Here is a 21,870-nt window from a genome sequence, read left to right as displayed (position 1 = left end):
GCATTGGTTGAATCTTATGGTTGAAATGTTGTTCCAGATAGTTAGACATGCCCTCTAAAATATCATAGAAGCAAACAAGGACACTTTCAAACACTTGTCACACTATGCCATCATCCCTTCCTACACCCTGCACAATACTGAAGGGTTTTCTCCATCTCCTGTACACAGTATCTGCAATGTGTGTCAGAGATCCGTCATGTCTGTCAGACCCACCCCTCACTACCCTCTCCTCCTCCCAGGGGTGTAATGATAGGGGGGCAGGGGGGGCACGTGCCCCGGGTGCCACTTGCTAGGGGGCGCCAAAAAGTCCCCCCGCTGCTCCCTGAAAATTTTCCGGGGAAAATTTTTTTTGCCGCCAATTTTTTTTTTTTTTTGCCGCCACCGCCGCCGCCACACAGACCGACTGAGCAGCCAACCGTCCGCACCAGCCGCCTCTAGAGAAGCCCGGCGGGCGGCGGTCACGAGCAGCAGGAAGCGGGGGAAAGGGAGGGCGCCGGGCGGCTCTGCGGGCTGGATGAACCCACATTCTGAGTGGATCGCCACCAACCCTCGACTCGAGCTTTTGGAAAGAAGCCGGTGTTCCTTTCTGGCGGGAGAAGAGAACGGGTGGCTCAGGCGGCGGCTGCTCCTCCATGGGAGGAGCTGCACAAGAATTCATTCTTTTGCAGCTTCTCAAGCCACTGGGGCAAAAGAGCATGCCGGTAGTGCTGTGCTGCTGAGGCGCCAATCTGCAGAGTTTGCAGGTCATTAGTGCTGCACCAAACTCCAAGCCGATCTGCACCAACCCGAGTCGATCTGCAGAGTTTGCAGGTCATTAGTGCTGCACCAAACTCCAAGCAAGGTAAGTGGCGCCACTGCTGCTGCACACAAAGCACTCAGGTGTCTGGGAACTCAGCCCAGGCAGGAAGGGAACTCTCTGTTGGGAGAGAATTGCTTAAGGCAGGCAGCTGGTAGTTCTTCTGGAGGAGCTGCTGCTTGGGTGCATACGTGTGCAATGGAATGCAGCGCTGCAGACTGGTGCCTGGCAGTTATGGAGCCCCCTTGTCAATCTTCCCCTGCCATGCTGCATGCTGCTGGCTTCTCCCCGGCAGTCCTGATCCCCCCAGTACGACGGCCTGGCGAACGAAAGGAGGGAAAGTCTCTCGCCGGGTAGCAGAGACAGGCTCCTTGCAAAGTTTGTGCCTCGATGATTGTTGGTGCGTGTGTGCAAACCGCGGACTACTAGCAGAGCATGGCTGCCGTGATGAAGGATCCTTTCGTGGAGTCGAGCTTTCCTGGCTTCTGAGCCTGGATCGCCTCCTCAAGCTGGAACTGAAGTGCAAAGAAGGGGGGGGGTGGTAACCACATGCAAAGGCTCTCCTGCACTTCAGTTCTAGCTTGAGGAGGCGATCCAGGCTCAGAAGCCAGGAAAGCTCGACTCCAGCCCTTTTGGCTGGGCAGGAGGGAGCAATTAGAGCTTTCCTGGAAGTTTTCGCCTTCTGGCCGGGAGCGGGCAAGCTTCGGCATGGAAGTCAGGGTGACCTGCTGCCAGTGATGAGCAGAGGGCTTTCCCTACCCCGCCTCCTTCGCCCAGGGCCAACACGAGCCAGAAGGAGGAGGATGCTGGCTTTATTACGCGTCCGTTTCTCTCTTCTTCTCTTAGGTGGCAGAGCAAGGTCTCTTTCCGAGATGAGTTAAGGGCGTGGGTGGATGGGTGTTGGAGGTGAGAGGAGTGTGAATGACAGGGCATGGTGGCTATAACAAAACCATCTTGTAGCCGGTTGGTCTTTGAAGCATCTAGCTAAAGACTGCCCTGTGCAGTCGGAGATGCTTTTGCCAGTGTAGTTCTGAGGTGTAAAGCTGTCATTTCGTAGCTCTCTCTCTTTCTCTCTCTTCCTCCTCCCCCCATTGCTTGTTTCCTCCAGGGATATCTGGAGTGGTGCTTCAGTCGTATTTCTTACCTTCCTAAGAAAACTGCCTGCCTAGGGAAAGGATAAGATGTGAAATATTGCATAAATAATGCATTGCCTTGTCCAAGGAATACATTTTTCGCTTGTAAATCAAGGCTCTTTTTCAGAAGCGCTGTTAGGTAGAATATAGAATCATGGTTTTATGGGAGGGGGAGTCCCTCCAACAAAATCCATAGGAAAATCCTCACTTAGAATAAGAATTGTTTTATTTATTTATTGCAATTTAAACCCTTTCTTTTGGACATGTATTATTATTTATTTTTACACTTGTATCCTGCTTTTCCTCCGAGGAGCTCAGAGCGGTTTACATGGTTATGTGTATCCTCACAACAACCCGGTGAGGTAGGTTAGGTTGAGAGATACACGACTGGCCCAGAGTCACCCAGTGAGTTTCATGGTAGAATGGGGATTCGAACTCGGGTCTTCCTGGTCCTAGTCTGACATATTTTGCAATGTTTCTATAAAAAATCATTATTTATTTGTTACTCCTTGGTATCCCACCCTTCCTGCTAGGAGCTCAGAGGGCAAGCAGCATATCCAAGGTTTTCTGATTTCATCTTCACAACGATCCTGTGAGGTAAGTTATGCTGAGAGATCATGACTAGCCCAAGGTCAGGAGCAGAGAGATTTGAATCTTGGGTGAGGTCTTCCCTCACCAACTCCCAAATTCCAAAGCAACCAAGGCTCCTGTCACAACACATCTTAGACTGGTGTGATGGTGATACTCTTAACTTTACCACAGTGAACTTCCTTAAACATGATGGGTTTCAGCTGCTGCTTTCCTAAGTGAAGGGAAATAGCACCTAGCACCTTATTGATGCTGTGTAAAATCTTGCAAATTACTTGACAAAAGTGACTAGCTCACAAACTTTGTTACTTGCTTGCTGCCCAAATTCACCAGCCTATGTCTTGTTTACATTTAGGTCTTTGATACAGTCTGTAAACAGAGTGGGGCAAGGTGGGGGGGGGGGTTAGAATGCCAACTGTTCCATTTTACTAGAAATTCCCTGCCTGATCATCTGAATGCACGTCTTACTTGCCACAGCTGACGAGTGGTTATTTACAAGTCTGCTGTACGGATTATAAATGCAACACTCAAAGTAATACCAATTGTCCATAGCTGAGGCAAAGGGGGTTTGTCTCTCCAAGTAGCTGTTTGCATTTTCTCAGGAAAGCTCATTGCCCACTTTGAAAACCATCACTATCATTCCAGTAAATTACCCCCCGCCGCCTGAAAGCATCTATTCCGCTTTCTCTCCCTCCAGTTATCTGAAAGATGGGTGTCAGATATTTGGGGGGTGGGGTGGGGGTGCAATTTCAGTGCTTGCCCTAGGCGCTGTTTTCCCTAGATACGCCTCTGCCCCCCTCTTTCTCCTGAAAAAACAGTGGTTGATCCTGCTCCACAAGGAAAGCTGAGTGGCAACAGTTCTGTAGGCTAAGTTTTCAAAAGAATAATAATATATCAATATTAAACTAAAGTGACTTGGTAATTTTCGCTGAAACGTGTCAGTCAGATGTATGCTGGGGCGGCGGTGGGGGGGCGCAATTTCAGTGCTTGCCCCGGGCGCCGTTTTCCCTAGTTACACCTCTGCCTCCTCCTCCTCCTCCAACAGATTGGGACAGAAGGTAGACTGCATATTGCTTGATCTTTGCTCCAGAGGTAAGACAGAAACACAGGGAGTCTGCTTCCATGGCTTCAATCTAAAGGGGTCTTTCTTTTTTAAAAAAAAATTCTCCTGTAGGACTTGTATAGCATAGGTGCTTCTGGGATTGGTAGGGGGGTTTTGAGGCTGGAAGCCAAAAGGTAAAGGAGGAGCAGAGGGCAGCAATGTTAGGGATCCAACAGACATATTGCAGAGCTCTTGAGATCCAACAACAGGAACTTAAGAATAGCCTTCCTGGATCAGGCCCAAGGCCTATCTAGTCCAGCTTCCTCTTTCACACAGTGGCCAACCAGATGCCTCTGAGAAGCCCACAGGCAAGAGCTGAGGGCATGCCCCCTCTCCTGCTGTTACTCCCCTGCAACTGGTATTTAGAGGCATCTTGCCTCTGAGGCTGGAGGTGGCCTATAGCCCTCAAACTAGCAGCCACTGATAGACCTGTCCTCCATGAATTTATCTAAACCCCTCTTAAAGCCATCCAGGCTGTTAGGTGTCACCACATCTTGTGGCAGAGAATTATATAGGTTAATTCTGTGTTGTGTGAAAAAGTACTTCCTTTCCTTGGCAACCAGTTTCATGGGATGACCCTGGTTCTAGTGTTATGCAAGAAAATTCTCTCTCTATCAACTTTTTCCACACTATGAATGATTTTATAGACTTCTATCATGTTCCCACTCAGTCGTCTTTTTTTCTAAATTGTAGCCTTGTAAAGGAAGGTGTTCTAGGCTGCTGATCATCTTGATTGTCCTATTTTGCACCTTTTCCAGTTCTACAAGGTCCTTCTTAAGATATGATGGCCAGAACTGTACGCAGTACTCCAAATGTGGCTGCACCATCATTTTGTATAAGGGCATTATAATATTAGCAGTTTTATTTTCAAGCCCCTTCCTAATTGTTCCAGGCATGGAACTGGCCATTTTCACAGCGGAGTCGACACTTTCAATGAGCTGTCCAGCATGACCCCAAGATCCCTCTCCTGGTCAGTCACTGACAGCTCAGATCCCATCCGTGTATATTTGAAGTTTCCCCAATATGCATCACTTTATATTTGCTAACAATGAACCGCATTTGCCATTTTTACCCACTCCTCCAGTTTGGAGAGATCCTTTTGGAGCTCCTTGCAATCTCTTTTAGATTTCACTACCCTAAATAATTTGGTGTAATCTGCAAATTTGGCCACGTTGCCTATCCCAACTCCTAGATAATTTATGAATAAATTTAAAAGGAAGTCTCCAAACAGCTCCAACTATCAGGAGGCTCCCTGTTGAAGCAGAATGCCCTCCAATAACTCCCCGACAGACAGCATGTCAGTTGGACCCAACATGACACATAGCCCTACAACCATGGCATTTTTGTGTTTAGACAACCGAGGGCAATCAAGATTATCAGTGGCCTAGAGCAGTTTCTCAACCGCCAGTCCCCGGACCGCTGCCGGTCCCCAGGGGGTTGAGTGCCGGTCCGTGCAAGTCCTTTAACACCCCCTCCTTTTCAAGCATGCCAGTCCTTTAACACCCTGGAGATTAGCTCCCTGGAGCTAATCTTTAACCAGGCAGTCTTCGCTGCAGGGCTCTGTCTTCCTCCAGAGTCCCAGACAGCCTTTTCTCACTCCCAGCTAATCTCTCCAGTCTCTTTGATGAGAGGAGATAGCGAGAGCGAGTGACATCACTGGTATGCAGCCAGTGAAACACACGAGGCAGGTAGCAGGGCGAGTGAGAGGGAGTGCTTGGCTTGGCTGGAGTGCTGCATGCATAAACTCTGTTCTGAACTACTACAGAGGAGGAACAGAGGAAGGCAGACAGGCAAAAGATAAAACACAAAAGTAAGCAACAGTGCTGATCAAATGAAAAAAGAAGGGAAAGATAAGAATGAAAGGGGTGGGGGTGAGGGGCGGGCTGATCATGTACTGACTCAACAAAAGGGGATGAAGGTCAAATAAAATGGGATTTTTAAAAGCAAGCATACAGGAGAGAACAAGTACAATCTGTGTGAACTGAGAAATAAAATGTGGGGGGGGGGATGAGGGAGATGAAGAAAGGGGTGGCTAGGGTAAGCTACTGACTTACCAAAAAGGGGATGAAGCTAACATAAACTGGGATTTTTAAAAGCAAACATGCAGGCAGGAGAGAGAACTAGTGCAATGTGTGTGAACTGAGAAAAACAGTGGGGAAAAGAGATCACAAGAAAGGGGATGGAGTGGGGACTGGGTGTAGCAAGGTATGAAATGGTGGATAGAGGAGAGAGGAGGGAAAGAAGGATGAAGAAGAGACCCACTAAAAGTCTTCCCACTCATGTGTGAGTACATAGTACTCCCTCCCTCCCTTAATCCTCTGCCTAAAAATCATTACAATTGTAAAAACCTGGATATATATGAATGTGTGGTATGAAGGCATAAATCTCCCACCCCATTCCCTGTGGTTTACTTTCCTAATGTGGATGCCATATTGATGTGTAATGTTCATTACCATAACATTACCTTTTCACGGTAATGAGTGTTTTAGTTCTGAGTGTACTCCTTGGAGGTTTTTTGGATGATGTTTGGTTACAGACTTCCAGTATGATATGAGATGTCATGTTTTAAGCTTCCTATCAATTAAGTTGATAAGCTGGTTTTATGGTAGCAAACATGCATTGTCCCATTTGCTAAGGAGAGCAAGGGCAGTGATTACCAAATGAAGAGAGGAGGAAAGCTGGAGGGGGAGTACTGTGTGTGTGTAAGAGAGAGTACTATTTTAAAAGCAATATTAAATTACTATTTTTATGCATTTAAGAAGCAAGATATTATGTATACAGGAACTTGACACAAGTTCCTGCCTGCATGTTTATATGCAAAACAGATAGATGAAGAGTAAGAAAAGACAGAATTGGAAGAATGGAGTGTAAGGTTGCAACCTATTTTTAAAATATGGCAGTGTTAAATCTGGACTGGACAAATCTCAGGTGCCAGGGAGCCATGATGTCTCATCCTTTCCTCCCTCCCCCTTTTGAGCCAGAACTTCAAAAGTTAAATATTGATTAAATTCATTTTCATTAATTTCACTTTGATTTAATTGATTGATTAAGTGTTATTTTAATAATCAGCACCCTAAAAATTGACCTCGGCCCCCATGGGCCAAGTCACGGTCAGTTTTGGCCCATCAGGACATTTGAGTGGTGAATACCTGTGAACGCCTGTACTAATAAACTTGAAACCCCTTTGCTAACTGCTGGTCTGGGACTAGAAACTGCACACAAAAAATGTAGCGGTCCTTGAAACTCTGCATGACGAATTTAGCGGTCCTTGACTCCAAAAAGGTTGAGAAACACTGGCCTAGAGCACCTTCCGTACAAGGCAGGACTACAACACCTGGGGCTTTTTAGTTTAGAAACAGCCAAAGCCTAGGTCTGGCCACTTGATTTAAAAGCAAAACTGGTCTTTAAAAAAATGTCCTATTACAGTGTTCTCCTACAGTTCAAATAAACTTCTGAACCCAGCTGCAGCATGCTGGATGTCAGACTGTACAAAGCTTGATACTTTTGCATTCAAGTCTTTTATATGCATGTCCATTAGACTCATCCACACACACACCCTCAGAGTTTTAACTTCTTGGGGAGGTAGCTGAGCACTCAAGCATAGCAACTAATATGTGGAGACACATTAAAGCATTTTTTTTAAACCATCCCAAACATCTTCAAAAAGTATTAGAACATAGGAACTCTTCCTGGTAAACAGAGACAGTTGCTTATGTACAACTTGTACCCTACTTTTTTGTTTTTTAAGAATCACATAGAGGTGGAATTCTTTTTCTGTCTCTGGCCTATGTCATATTCAGGAACTGCATCATTTCTGCCACTAAGAACTAACTCTTTTCTATGTAGCTCCAAGGTCACAAAAGCTGTCTCAGTTTTCTGTGATGCACAAAAAAATAAAGAAGGAATGTGGAAGGAGTAATCAGTTTCATAAACACCCAACAAACTCAGATGGTTCAAACCAGCAAGAGTAGGAAATCTAGCATGGCAGAGTTTCTATGGCTTAGGCCAGGGATGGTTAAAACTGGTTTTCCCTCAATAGCCATGCTATTCTCCAGCAGTGGGCCAGGAAGCGTATTTTGCCCCATGCAAATTTTTGCCTTTAAGCAACAAGAGCTTCCTAGTTACAAACTGCATGTGCTGAGGCATGACATTACATACAAATACATTTTGGATTATTAAGTTTTTATTTTTGTAAGCTATCTGGAGCTGCCTGAGCACGAAAGGTAGCACATAAGTGCTTTAAAATAAAATTAAAAACCTTTATCTCAAATAGCAGAAGAGATGTAACATGTCAAGTACAGAATGTGTCTATTTCATATACTTAAACATTTCTCCTTTTCCTTACAAGTGAAATGATGAGCAAACATTTTACCCTAACTCGATTAAGATCTGATAGGATGGCAGGTAATTTATTTGGGTGGGAGGGAGGGGAAGGTGTATCTGGCCCATGGGCTACCAGTAGGACATCCCTAGCTTAGAGTAAACAAAACAGGGTTCTATTCATGTTTGTTTCAAAAGATACTTCTCCTGATGCCAACTAAAACAGCCATATTTTAAAAGGAATCCGGATATCAGAGTGCACACAGTACATGACAGCAAGTCTGTGGAGACGTTAGTCACTTCTTGGACTTGAAGAATGGCGGCAACTTCAGCAAGGATTGAATAACTTACTGTGTTATAAATGATCTCCCTCTTCCCCCATTACACTTCCATGATCAAAATAATCTAATTTTAAACACACACATATACCCAAAGAACCTAAAAAAGAAACAGCTGAATCTGTACCTTTTTGTTATGGCTAGTTGGCTCCAGGCTAATTTCCTCTTTACAAACTCTGGGACAATATGAACCCACCCCCATCCCACCCGCAATTTCCAAAGCCTGTTTTGCATTCAGATATGGAGTACATGCTGTCATCATTTTGTTAACAAGTCAGGAGAACAGCAGTCACACCAACTTACGTTGAATCAAAGCAGCTGCTACTCCCCTTTAAAACCAGTTTTCATGCCAATTCAGAATGAGGTAAAGCCTGTTTCAGAGGGTCTTCCTCTTTGCTTGTCAAGGAAACCTCCAGAGACTGGCCAGAGAACAGTGGTATACATTTACCTTACAGAGGTAGTTCCCTCCCAGTGGTCAAAGGTTAACAGTAGGAATGTGTTTTCATGAAGGGACACACCCTTGTTATTGGAAGAAATGTATTTCCATGTTGTCAAACACTCACTCTAAATTAAACAAAATCAAAGTTTTGCCTTCTAAATGGAATGAAGTTCAGAAAGAGCACTAACCTTGGCCATTAGGGACTATTCGGTTGGCCAGTCCAAATTGGTATGCTTCCTGTGCACTAACAGGCCTCCCAGTGAGAATGAGATCCAGTGCTCGTGAGAGTCCAATTAACTTTGGTAGTCTTACAGTGCCACCATCTATCAATGGAACACCTAAACAGACAAAAAAGGTTAACAAAAAGCACCATAAAATACTTAATCATTAGCCCTGTTAGAAGCAAAAAAGCAATGTTAAAAGTCACTGAAATGTTATACATAGTTCAATATTACAGTGTTGTGTGTGGTATACAGCAGGAATAATATTCATTCACCATCCTCATGATGCATTTGTCAACCCCATATTTAACCTATGGAGTTGAGATCGGGAGTCTACTAGCTCCTTTTGATGTGGAATTCTTCCAAAATAAATTGCTGAGAACAATCCTTAAAGTACCCAAAGGTAAGCCTGTTCCCTTCTTATGATCTGAAACTGGTATACTGCTTGTTAAATCAAACATCACTATCAGCACATTCACTTTTTGGACGAAGGTGATGTCATTTCCAAATACTAGGTTATCTAAACTGTGTCTTTTGGAACAAATGTGAGACAGAATATCCAACACAGCTTCAAAGGTTTGTTCACCAAATTCTTCTTGGTTTTTCCCTGGAGTATTTTCTCTCCCTGACCCCTCTGACTGCAAAACAAATGTTTAGATCTAGGCTGCACAATGTAAATCAAGTTGATTTACATGCTGTTTCTAGTAACAAACTTGCTCCTTGATATGCTATGATAAAACACAAATTTGAATGTGAATAATATTTCTAGCCCAACTCTCAGAAATGCATTGACCAGACTAAGAATGCAGCAATGCCATCTGCAGTTTTAGATGGCTGTTGCAAGCAAGTACCGTATGATTCCCATCTCTGACCTTTGACAGTGGCTCTTGCCAAGGATGTCCGTTGCCATTTCTTTCACTGTTCCATTTGCTCAACAGCCCATTTAAAATCCTCAGGTTCCCTTTTAGGGAAGAAAGCCTGCTGGTCTGAACTGCAAAAAGATTGCCTTTTTACTGGCCTTTCATGATAAAGCGATTCTGTTGAGGGTGGCAGGCTTTGCCTCAGCTGCCAATAAGCAGAGCAAACTTTTTAACCTGGCTTCTTGTTAGCAAGCATAACAATTGATTATGGGTTTTTTTTCCTTTTAAAATGTAGAATCTATTTGTTGTATTGTGAACATATATATTTGTCCTTTGCTAGTTTTGTAATGAACCACGGTTGGAACAGTAAAAGCATCTACCTACTTACTATGCTTTTGTCAAGCGATCACTGGATAAGACATGAAATAAATCCCAGGAAGACCCTGCCTCAGCCAATTTTGGCCACAGAAAAATACAGTGAGAAGGTTAGATTTATTTATTTATTTGACATATTAGTATACTGCCCAAAGTGCAAGTCTCTGGGCAGTTTACAACAAAACAGTACACACACACACACACACACTTAAAAAGGTTAACACACAACAATTCAAAAAATCAAACTATTAAAACAGTATCTAATTAAAAGTCTGGTTGAACAAATGTGTCCTGACTGCCTTTTTAAAAGTTGTAAGAGATGGGGAGGCTCTTATTTCAGCAGGGAGCACGTTCCAAAGCCTCGTGGCAGCAATGGAGAAGGCCCGTCCCTGAGCAGCCACCAGATGAGCCTGTGGCAACTGCAGACGAACCTCTCCTGATGATCTCAGTGGGTGGTGTGGTTCATAGCAAAGATGTTCTCTTAAATAACCATGCTGTGAGGGGAGGGGGAAACAAGTTAACACATCTTATTCTGAAAGTGAAATAGCGTTGCTTTCTCTCCACTGAACCACACATATATGTAAACAATTTACATATTTGTTAAAGTAGCTGCACCACTCTGCACAAACAGAATGGCAATGCAGGGAAATGACTTGACTAGCAAGCCAGAGGTTACTGGTTCGAATCCCCACTGGTATGTTTCCCAGAATATGGGAAACACCTATATCGGGCAGCAGCAATATAGGAAGATGCTGAAAGGTATCATCTTATACTGTGCGGGAGATGACAATCTCCTGTTTTCTACCAAAGACAACCACAGGGCTCTGTGGTCACCAGGAGTCAACACCAACTCGACAACACACTTTACCTTTACTCTGCCGAAGTCTAGCACACATAATTAGCATAAGAGTTTTCTCTTTTATATTTCCTAATATAAAATATATCTCTTCCGCCCATTTTGGATAGTTTCCATCCAGAGCGACAAGTCTTTTTTTTTTTTTAGTTTTTTATTAGAACAGTATCTACATAGTAACATAGAACAATTTCACATAGTAATACAATGCATTTAGCAATCATATTTTCCATATATATCAAGAGAATCCAGAATCAAATCTAGTACTATTAATATGATAAATATAATCTGCCCAAATACGGTAGCGATTCTACTCTCACAGCCTTCATTAATCTAATCTTATTGGTGATCTTTTCTAGCATCACAACTGACTACACCTTATTATACCACTTCTCAATTGTTACCTGATCCAAATATTTCCACTGTTGGACAATTATTGTTTTCACTGCTAAAATTAAAAAGATTACAAGTTCCTTATTTTTTAACTTTTATCCCTCCAATACTGAGTAGAGTAATTATGAGAAATATATGCTAATTTTACTGGAGTTAAATGCTAATGATGTAAAATCTTCCATTGTAACTCTTGTATAGAGGCTGACAAAAATCCCCCAGATTTCCATAATGATTGCCATTTACTCTCTTCTATGGAACTTCTCAAATCCATTTCCCAAATATCCTTCAAAACTCTTGGGCGGGGGGTGTCCCTTATTTCCATTTATAACAATAATATGTAAATTATGGAAACTATCCCTTTTGGCTGATCCTGATAAGTGATCAGGTTATCAAAACACGTAAGTGATCAGGTTACTGAATTTACTATCTTTTTATTACTCAAAATAGATTTAATTTGAAACCAAAATAACCATGGTAATTGATAACCAATCTGATGCTCAATCTGTTCCTTATTACACAACCCCTCCCCATTAAAAAAACCCTTTGAATCTATATAACCCATATTTCCTCAATAAGTCCAACTGAACCAAACATATCTATTACCAAGGTTAAAAATGTGTCTTTAAAGGTGTTCATGGGGAGACAGTCCCTATCCTTATATCTTTTCTTCCATATCTTCAACAGAGCTTTAGTAAATAAATGGTTAATTTTGGTTATTTGGGGGGGGGGGATGAATAAAAAAGAACTTATCTTAAAAAGCACCCGTCTCTTGTACATTCTCTATTTGGACCCACTGTTTAGTAGAATCTTCTAATATAAATGAAGTCATATGTGTGCAGCTTGATATAATGATCTTAAATTAGGAATTCCCCATCCTCCCTGCTTCTGTGGCCTATACACAATCATTCTATTAATCCTCAGTTTCTTAGAACTAAAACAATTTTTTTCAATTTTCCTCTGCCATAGTGATAATATTCTATCAGGAAGTCCCACTGAGAGACATTGAAATAAAAAAATTAAACCTTGAAAGAACCATCATTTTTACAGCTGCAATCCATCCTAATATAGTAATATGTTTCCCCCCCCCGCCCCCCAAACATTTCATCTCTTTACTTAATTTTTTCCAGACTGGGATAAAGTTATTATTAAATAATTTATTTATTTTTTTAGTAACATTAACACCTAAATATCTGAAAGAGTGAAAGACAACCAGTATTCCCGAAATATTAGATACCTCTTTCTGATTATAGGGGGGATTTGAAAAAACATTAATTGAGATTTTTGAAAGTTAACTGTTAATCCTGATACCTCTGCAAAATCTTGTAAATCCTCCTTAATATATTTAGTTGAACATGCAGAATTTGAAAGAGTTGAAATCATATCATCCACAAACAGATTTAATAAATAATTCTTATCCCCTATTTTTATCCCATAAATTTGATTATTAGTATGCAACGCAATAGTCAATGCCTCCATAGCCAGGTTAAACAACAAAGGAGATAAAGGACAGCCCTGTTTAGTGCCTCTAGAAATTATAATCAATCAATTCATAATTATTAATTCTTATCCGAGCTTTTGTTAAACTATAAATCCAATCAATCATTAGAAAACCGAGGACCAAATTTAAATTTCTGCAAAACTTGTTTTAAAAAAGATCCCTCCAAACAATCAAAAGCTTTAAATATATCTAATGAACATATTGATAGTGAAAGTGTGTTAGTTTTACAAAATATATAATATCTAACAACTTCCTAATTGAATGATTAAGTGCCTTTAAGTCGGTGTCGACTCTTAGCGACCACATAGATAGATTCTCTCCAGGATGATCTGTCTTTAACTTGGCATTTAAGTTCTCTCAGTGATGCATTCATTGCTGTCATAATCGAGTCCATCCACCTTGCTGCTGGTCGTCCTCTTCTTTCCTTCAATTTTCCCCAGCATTATGGGCTTCTCAAGGCAATTGGCAAGACCTGCCACAATTTCCCAGTTGCAGTTACTGGGATTGATTGGGAATGATTGGGAAATTCACGTTTGACAAGGAATAACTGTACAAGTATTCTTTTGTTCTTTTAAAAGGCTGAAGCAGCCCTTGTACCAATTGCAGGTATTAACCACCCTGGAGCAACAGGAGTCATTGTGGTATGATGCCAAGTGTTATCTTTGTTTCTCTGTTGATTAGAGACATCTCAAAACTGAGCTACATGTGTAAATGATTCCCTAAGTGTGGTGGGGTTCCTGTGTATTATGCTTATAAAGATGCAGCATACCTGCATTTCCACTTGGCAGAAATGAAACCGATGCAAGATCAACTAACATACTTCCATTATTCAAAAACAAAATTGATACAAACACATAGATAATGGAACATACCAAAGCGTCTGCAGAACACTCCGAAAACAGCACTTTCTTCCACAACGCGAAGATCAGCCAAGAGGGACAGCTCAAGTCCTCCTGCCACTGCGTATCCACTCACTGCAGCAATCACTGGCTTGGAAAATTTCATCCGTGAAGGACCCTATATCAATTAGAATATATGTGAACCTATATCTGCATACAGAACACACATGGGGAACTCATTTTACCAGCTGAGATTGGTGCACCAGCTGCAACTTCTCCTGGACAGCATCAGTCTGGCTACAGTTCTCCATGTTCTAGCTAACTACTAGAATACATTGTAGGTGAGGCTGCCTTTGGAGACTGTCTGAAAACTACAGTTAGTAATAGCAGCTGTAGATTGAATTACTTGGACCAAGTAATAAATCTCACCAGTCTCAATCCACCAGTGTCAACCCCTGCTAACTGGGCAAAGAGGCACGTTTTAACGTGGTGATTCTCTTTATATAGCAGGGGGAGAGTAACTGGCCCTATCCACCCCCAGCACAGTACTTCCAGTGACTCTTGCTGGTGTCTATCTTACGTTTCTCTTTAGAATGTGAGCCCTTTGGGGACAGAGTTCCATCTTATTTGTTTGTTATTTCTCTGTGTAAACCGCCCTAAGCCATTTTTGGAAGGGTGGTATAAAAATCGAAATAACAAACAACAACAACAACAATAACAATAACTAATAATTACAGCCAATCAGCCAATTACAAAAAGCCATCAGCCAATTACAAAAAGCAGCTTTACTAGGAACAGCCTATATTCTGCGACGATATCTATAACAATTGACAATAAAATTCAGCCATCCCAGGTCCTTGGAAGGACTCGATGTCTGGATAAAACAAACCAGTCAATAACACCTGTCTGACTGGGTAAACAAGAAATAATAAGAAGGGACTTCCGACTACAAACAGACAAACATCTGCCACACAAAACACCAGATATAACTGTAGTCGAGAAGAAAGAAAAACAAGCTAAAATAATCGACATAGCAATACCAGGGGATAGCAGAATAGAAGAAAAAGAAATAGAAAAAATCACAAAATACAAAGATCTACAAATTGAAATTGAAAGGCTGTGGCAGAAGAAGACCAAAATAATCCCAGTGGTAATTGGCGCCCTGGGTGCATTTCCAAAAGACCTTGAAGAGCACCTCAACAACACAGGGGCCACAGAAATCACCATCAGCCAGTTACAAAAAGCAACTTTACTGGGAACAGCCTATATTCTGCGACGATATCTATAACAACAGCAACAACATTGACAATAAGATTCAGCCATCCCAGGTCCTTGGGAAGGACTTGATGTCTGGATAAAACAAACCAGTCAATAACACCTGTCTGACTGTGTAAACAAGATAATAATGAATAATATATAGAAAATTCTCTAAGGCTAATCCCATGTGTGGCAGCTCTCATGAGCGTTCACGCTCAGAAGCACTGTGGTGATTGGGCAGTGGATATGCAGATAGGGAGGAGGAGCTTGTGATGGTTAAGGTCAGTTGGAATGCAACTGTTACTGATCGGAAGATGTTCTTGATTGTAGAGGAGAGAAATCTAGATAGACAGACAGACAAGATCTGTTAACTCAGGAAGGGGGAGGGGGGAGGGGAAGAAAGACAGAGGGGAAGAGCGAGTGGAGGAGAGAGAAGGAGAGAAAAAGAAGGGGGGGAGAGAGAGATGGGTGGGTGAGGGGTGGGCCCAAGCCTGTCAGCAGCCTGAGGGGAACGAGCAGCAATGGTGGCACCTATTGGCAGCAAGGAAGGGCCCAGTCAACCACTGCTGCTGTTTGGGGCTACCATGGCCATTGGCAGAGGGAGGCAGGCAGGCAAGGGATGGGTCCGGGAGAGATGAGGGGGGCTGAGGTGAGGGGGGCTGTGGCAGGGGGTGAAGGGAGCAATCAACTACTAGCATGCAGATGCTCTGTGTGGGTTAAGCTAGTTTCTGAAGATAATTCAAAGTGCTGGTGCTAACCTTTAAAATGCTATATGACTCAGGATGTGAGCACCTGATGCTCTCACATCAAACTGACTTAAGGGCTGATTTGGACAATCATCCACAGGAGCACATGATGAGGAAAAGGACGTGCCTAGAACATGCCCATCCTGACATCTTATTATTTTATCTTCTTATATTGTTGTTGTTCTTTGTAAACCACTTTGAGAACTTTCCTAGACCTCTCAGCCGCTTTCAGTACTATCGACCATGGTATCCTTCTGGGACGTCTCTCTGACTTGGAGGCCCGGTTATACAGTGGCTCTGCTTCTACCTTGAGAGTTGTACTCAGAAGTGGGGGGTGCCTGTTCCACCACTTGGCCTTTAACCTATTGGGTGCCACAGAGATCTATTCTGTACCCCATGCTGTTTAACATCTACATGGAACCTCTGGGAGAAGTCATCCGTAGGTGTGGGAGGCGGTGACGTAAGTATGCTGATGACACCCAGCTCTCAGTATGCTGATGACACCCAGCAGACACCAGAGAGGCAGTGGATGCTCTGAGCCATGGCTTGGAGGATGTTCTGGACTGGATGGGGGCAAACAAACTGAAAATCCAGATAAGACGGAAGTGCTCTGGGTTGGTAAAACTGATTATCCGAGTAGTGAAGTAAATCTGGTCTTGGACAGGGTCACACTCCCTCTGAAAGACTAAGTCTGCAGCTTGGGGGTGCTTCTCAACCAAATGCTGTCCTTGGAGGCACAGGTAGAGGCAGTGTGCAGAAGCACTTTTTACCCGCTATGGCTGGTACACCAGCTGTGACCCTACTTGAAGAAGTCGGACCTGTCCTCAGTCACTCATGCTTTGGTAACATCCAGATTTGACTACTGCAATGCGCTCTACATGGGGCTGCTCTTGAAGATGGTTCGGAAGCTTCAGCTGGTTCAGAATGCTGCTATGCTCGTGGGTGCAAGTCGCTTCACGAGGATCAGACTCATCCTGTGGCAACTTCACTGGTTACCAGTCCACTTCCAGGCTTGATTCAAGGTGCTGGGCTTCACCTTTAAAGCCCTACACGGCTTGGGGCTGGGGTACCTGTCGGACCACATACGCACATATCAACCTGCCAGGGCCTTCCGCTCATCATCTCAGGTCCTGCTCATGACCCCGCCTCTACATTGGTTACCAGTCCACTTCCGGGCTCGATTCAAGGTGCTGGTCTTCACTTTTAAAGCCCTACACAGCTTGGGGCTGGGGTACCTGTCGGACCACATTCGCACATATGAACCTGCCAGGGCCCTCCGCTCGTCATCTCAGGTCCTGCTCATGACCCCGCCTCTAACAGAGATCCGGTTGGCAGGGATTAGAGAGAGGGGGCCTTTTCGGTTGTGGCCCTTTGGCTTTAGAATGCCCTCCCTGAAGAGTTTCGCCATGCTCCCTCCCTCAGTGTTTTTCTGCTTATTATTTTAAACTTTGATTCTCAAAAAATGTTGTCAGCACGAATATTTTATTAGTCTGATTTTATATTGTAAGTATTTTATAAATGTTGTTAGCCGCCCTGAGCAGTAATGTCCTGGAAGGGTGGAGTATAAATATTTTTTTAAAAATAAAAATGAATAAACTTTAATTGAAAAGTGGTATATAAATAGTAGTAGTAGACGACATTACTGCAGGACATCCCGCCACACTGTCAAGGTGTCCTTTAATCGAGGTGTTGATCAACATCCTGAGTTTGGGAGTTCGTATAGAAAGGGACAATTCAGATGAACACCCCTCTCACGCAATTAAAGCATGCCATGACAGTGCATCAGGACAGCCTGCAGCACTATCAGGATGGGCACACTTTCAGCACAACTCCATCCTGCTCACATGTGCTGGCCAGCATTCATCTGAATTGGCCCCTAAGACAGTCTTTGAAGGTGAACTCAGGTGAAGTGAATGGCAATTGCAGAGAGAGTGATGGTGGCTTCTTGCTTACAAAAGCTACTTAGAATACTTATATATCCACTTTTCAACAAAACGGTCTCCTGGAGAAGGCACTTTGTTATATTCTGCTGCCAGGCAAAGCATTTTATTTTCCTATATCTTTCAAAATTTTAAACATTTTAGCTGCTGGTTTTACCGCTTTAATTCTTCTACTTGTGGTTTGTTATGTTTTTATTATGCTTTTGTAAAGTGTGCCCCCACCCACACCCACACCACACACACACACCACAAATATACTATTCTGGTTATTATTTTAAACTTTGATTCTCAAAAAATGTTGTCAGCACAATTTCTTTTTCTTTTTCATGAAGTCTGAAGGAATAAACACTTTTTGGAGGTGTTTTTAACCTCTTTTTCCCTGTTCTTTTGATAAAAGAGATTTCGTTATAGATACAAGTAGCCTTCTAATGAGGGTCAAACTAGACCAGATGTTAAAACACATCAACTCCTATGTGCATATTTCCCCCTTTAAAATAGCAGCAGTGGGGAGGGGGCAGTTAGAATCCAGACCATGGGTGAAAAAGCAGCTTTAACCCTTTGCACCCTCACTATTTTCTGACCCCAAATCATCACCTTGCTCCAAAGCAGTCACTTGCATCTGAAGCTGCTATTTGCTGCAAGCAGAATAAATTATACTAGATAAGCACTATATGCAAGTCAATTTAATTGGCATAATGTATATCATGCTGCAGAAGTCAGCTTTTCTGAGCACATAATTTGGGCTGATCTAGTGTAGAATTTTGATTTATTTAGCATAAAACTCACAAAACCCTGCCTTAAAGTGTGCCAACAGCACCTGGGCATTTTTCACACAGGACTTTTCCTTCCCATCTCCTCCGAAATGGAGGATGTGCTTTCACATATTGACCAAATTTACTACAAATCCCTGCGAACTATCAGGGAGCATTTCATACACAATTTGGGTTTTTCATTGTGTTAGATTGTAGCCTGATTTATATTGAGGGTAAAAAAATCCACTTTTCACGTCAGTTTTTGGGGGCAACTTTGAATTTGCAGCAAAGCCTCACAGTAAATTCACGGCAAAGCCTGCTGCATGAAAAACGCCCAGCCAGCTTGCTGAATGCTCAGGGCCCTGGTCAAATTTTTTTGTAGTGGGGGAAAGTGAATCATATTGAAGTAATTATGACTGGGCCACCAATGAATGACAGGCTACAAAATACACATTTTAAAAAGGAACAGAAATCTATGTTTCATGGCATCTCTTCTAGCTTCTTTTTCAACTTCTCTGATATAAGAAAATAAGGAGCCATGGCTGAATCAGTCCAAAGGTTTGTCAAGTCTAGAATGGGGATGTCTCCTAAATCTCATATAGCATTTTTAGTAGTATTAATCCATTAAGCAGCTCACCATTAGGTAGTGTTGTGATTTTTTTCATCCTACATGAAGTAGTTTGTTTGAAAACCCTGTGTAAAGATTCACATTTCCCTGGCAGAGCAAAAATGCTCTCCTGTTGGCTGAGGTGATGATGACATCAATGCTGTCCAACCTGCAGCCTTCTGATATATGTGGGAGGACTGACTCGGGTGTATTTGTCTTACACTGATTATTGAAAATGACTGGGAAACAATTTGTAAAATGAAATTCAAGAAACCTGCCATTTGTAGATTCCTGCAATATTGCAAATGTCTTCGCTGCCAATGAAGATTACAGTTGGAGTGGAGATGAGGGGAGTGAAGACCACAAGGTCTTCTGTTTCTGCCAGGTGAAATCTGCCCCAAGGAATGAGAAATCTCTAAAAAAAACCAAGGGCAACCATTATTGCACTTGAATGATTTAACTCATATCTCTGAGGTAAATAGGGAAATAGGCTCAATCACATAGGACTTGGCTCCCAAATTGTGACAGTGGCCTCTTCCTTTATTTTACCTCAGAACTGGTGGACCTCAGTGCTCCTATTTGGCTTTTACAACCCTCCAGCCTTGTACTTCATAAGCAGAAGGGGCTGCTAAGTTCCTTGTAAGGGAAGCCAAGGACTTTTAAGCATGGCAGGCAGACATCCAATGGGTGCAAGTTTACCTACCACAGAAGGATGGTAACATGAAATAAATTCAAGGAAGAGGCTACTGTCATATAGAAGCAGCAACCCTAATACTGCTAAACATTTGAGGCCTATGTGATAGAACAGGCCCAATCTATCTCAGAGACATGAGCTAAATGATTCCAATGTAATAATGGCTGCCCTTTATTTTCAAAATATTTTTCTTTCCGGGGTGTGGGGTGTGTGGAGTGGCAAACTACATCATCCCAGACAGAGATTCTTCTCAGCTGTTACTAGGGGAAAAGGCAAGAAACAGAAAGAGCAAGAAACAGGCACTGTTCACCCTCCAGAAAGTTATCCCCCACTCTGTTTTTTAAAAAGGCAGAGAAATAATAATAATTTCCCCTTATACTGGCATGCCATATAATAGGACAGTTGCAGCGGGGGGGAGGAGATTATTTGATTTATAAAACTAGCTCTAATACTAACCTTGTGGTCTTCGCTCCCCTCATCTCCACTCCTAATAAACTGTTCATCCTCCCACCCTTCTCTTCACAGTTGCTCCCTTTTTTAAAAAAGCAGGCAGGAAAAAAACCTAATTAAAATATAAACAAAAATACAATATTGGAGGATAACAAACATTTTATAATTTTTGTTGTTGTTGTTATTTTTTAATTCATTATTATTATTTATTTGATTTCTAAACCGCCCTTCCAAAAATGGCTCAGGGCGGTTTACACAGAGAAACAACAAATAAATAAGATGGAGCCCTGTCCCCAAAGGGCTCACAATCTAAAAACAAAAACAAAACAGAAGATAGACACCAGCAACAGTCACTGGAGGTACTGTGCTAGGGGTAGATAGGGCCAGTTACTCTCCCCCTGCTAAATAAAGAGAATCGCCACATTAAAAGATGCCTCTTTGCCAAGTTAGCAGGGGATTTATTTGTACTAACATTGAAATGGACCTGACACACAAAGGCAGATTTCTCACTGGACACTTTTTCTCTTCTCACTGCATCTACCCAAGCTTTCCATCACTTCTTTTCTGTAGGTACATGCATAATTCCACCCCCACCCCCACCGGTGTGCTTTTTGTTGTGTGATACACCACTTGTACCTTTGAGATTTTTCAAAATCACAGTTGTTTCGGCTCAGATTACTGCCGGCTGCTGCCTGTGGGGGGGAGGGGGGGCATGGCCAAATAGGAATTTCAAGCCTGCTCATATGTAGCCACCTACATATGAGCAGATTTCAGCAACAAGATGACTTGTAATCACTTTTTGGTGAGAACTGGATAATAATAATATTAAAGTTAGGAGACATCCAGATGCTCACAAGCAAGGCATGAAGGCATCATAATCTCTTTAATTGAGACCTTGGGTTAGGGCGGTATAAAAATATGCTAAATAAATAAATAAACAGTCCCCAGCATCTGGCATGCAGAGGTATATTGCCTCTGAATATGGAAGTTCAATTTAGCTATCATCTCTACTAGTCACTGATAGATCGATCCTCCATGAATTTGTTTCATCCTTAAAAAAGGATTGGTGGTGGGAGACACAAGAACAACCATAAAGGATCTTCTCTGCCCTTCCACTCTCTGTGTGTAATGGAACTGTTAATTCATCTGCACTACAAGTGACCCTGCAAACACAACCATGTAGTTCATATTCCTATAAACATAGTGTGCATTATTTCCAAATTTACTGGGAGTGGACATATAACTTTTCCTTTGGGAAAACAATCCCATTTGGTTTTAGTTACATTCAGAGAAGGGACGATTCCTCCCCTCTCCCTCCCCCCACTTTTTTTTTTACATTACTAACTTAACTGAAATGTGTTTCTGGTTTCCTTAGCAACATGCAACACAGCCATGGAAATGGACTTCAGTTTCACAGAATTGTCAGGATTTCCTTCCAGACAGTTTCCAAGAACATACCAAGAAACCAGGACCTTTGGTGACATCTTGTTCCAATTTTATTGAGGCTGAATTGTTGGCCAGCTCCTTCAAATCATAACCAGCACAGAAGTTGCCTCCTACAAAACACCACAAAAAAAGAAAAAGCTAGATTATGGAACAATAAAGAAGTGTTTGTGTCAGCTTTGCCTCTTTCTTTGGTTAAGATCTGAGCCATTATACTTAAAGTTGA

The 21,870-nt window shown here is 42.5% G+C and overlaps 1 protein-coding gene and 1 long non-coding RNA gene across 7 annotated transcripts in view; one reads left to right on the top strand and one right to left on the bottom strand.

Moving 5' to 3' along the window:
• Positions 1 to 21,870, bottom strand: part of LOC128352848 (enoyl-CoA hydratase EchA19-like) — a 62,720-nt gene that overhangs the window by 9,934 nt on the left and 30,916 nt on the right. For all 6 annotated transcript variants that reach the window (XM_053313342.1, XM_053313338.1, XM_053313337.1 and 3 more), the window contains 3 exons: positions 21,660 to 21,757; positions 13,789 to 13,933; positions 8,905 to 9,054 (listed from right to left, as the gene is read on the bottom strand). In XM_053313342.1, the coding sequence (XP_053169317.1) occupies positions 8,905 to 9,054; positions 13,789 to 13,933; positions 21,660 to 21,757 (393 nt within the window). The remainder of the gene's footprint in view (positions 1 to 8,904; positions 9,055 to 13,788; positions 13,934 to 21,659; positions 21,758 to 21,870) is intronic.
• Positions 468 to 21,811, top strand: LOC128352849 (uncharacterized). The gene is made up of 4 exons (XR_008320656.1): positions 468 to 841; positions 2,463 to 2,526; positions 10,138 to 10,282; positions 21,577 to 21,811. It is a non-coding gene; the product is annotated as an uncharacterized LOC128352849 (long non-coding RNA).

This window comes from Hemicordylus capensis, chromosome 4, assembly GCF_027244095.1.
Source record: "Hemicordylus capensis ecotype Gifberg chromosome 4, rHemCap1.1.pri, whole genome shotgun sequence".
Lineage (NCBI taxonomy): Eukaryota > Metazoa > Chordata > Lepidosauria > Squamata > Cordylidae > Hemicordylus > Hemicordylus capensis.
This window is presented reverse-complemented; position numbering and strand designations above follow the sequence as displayed.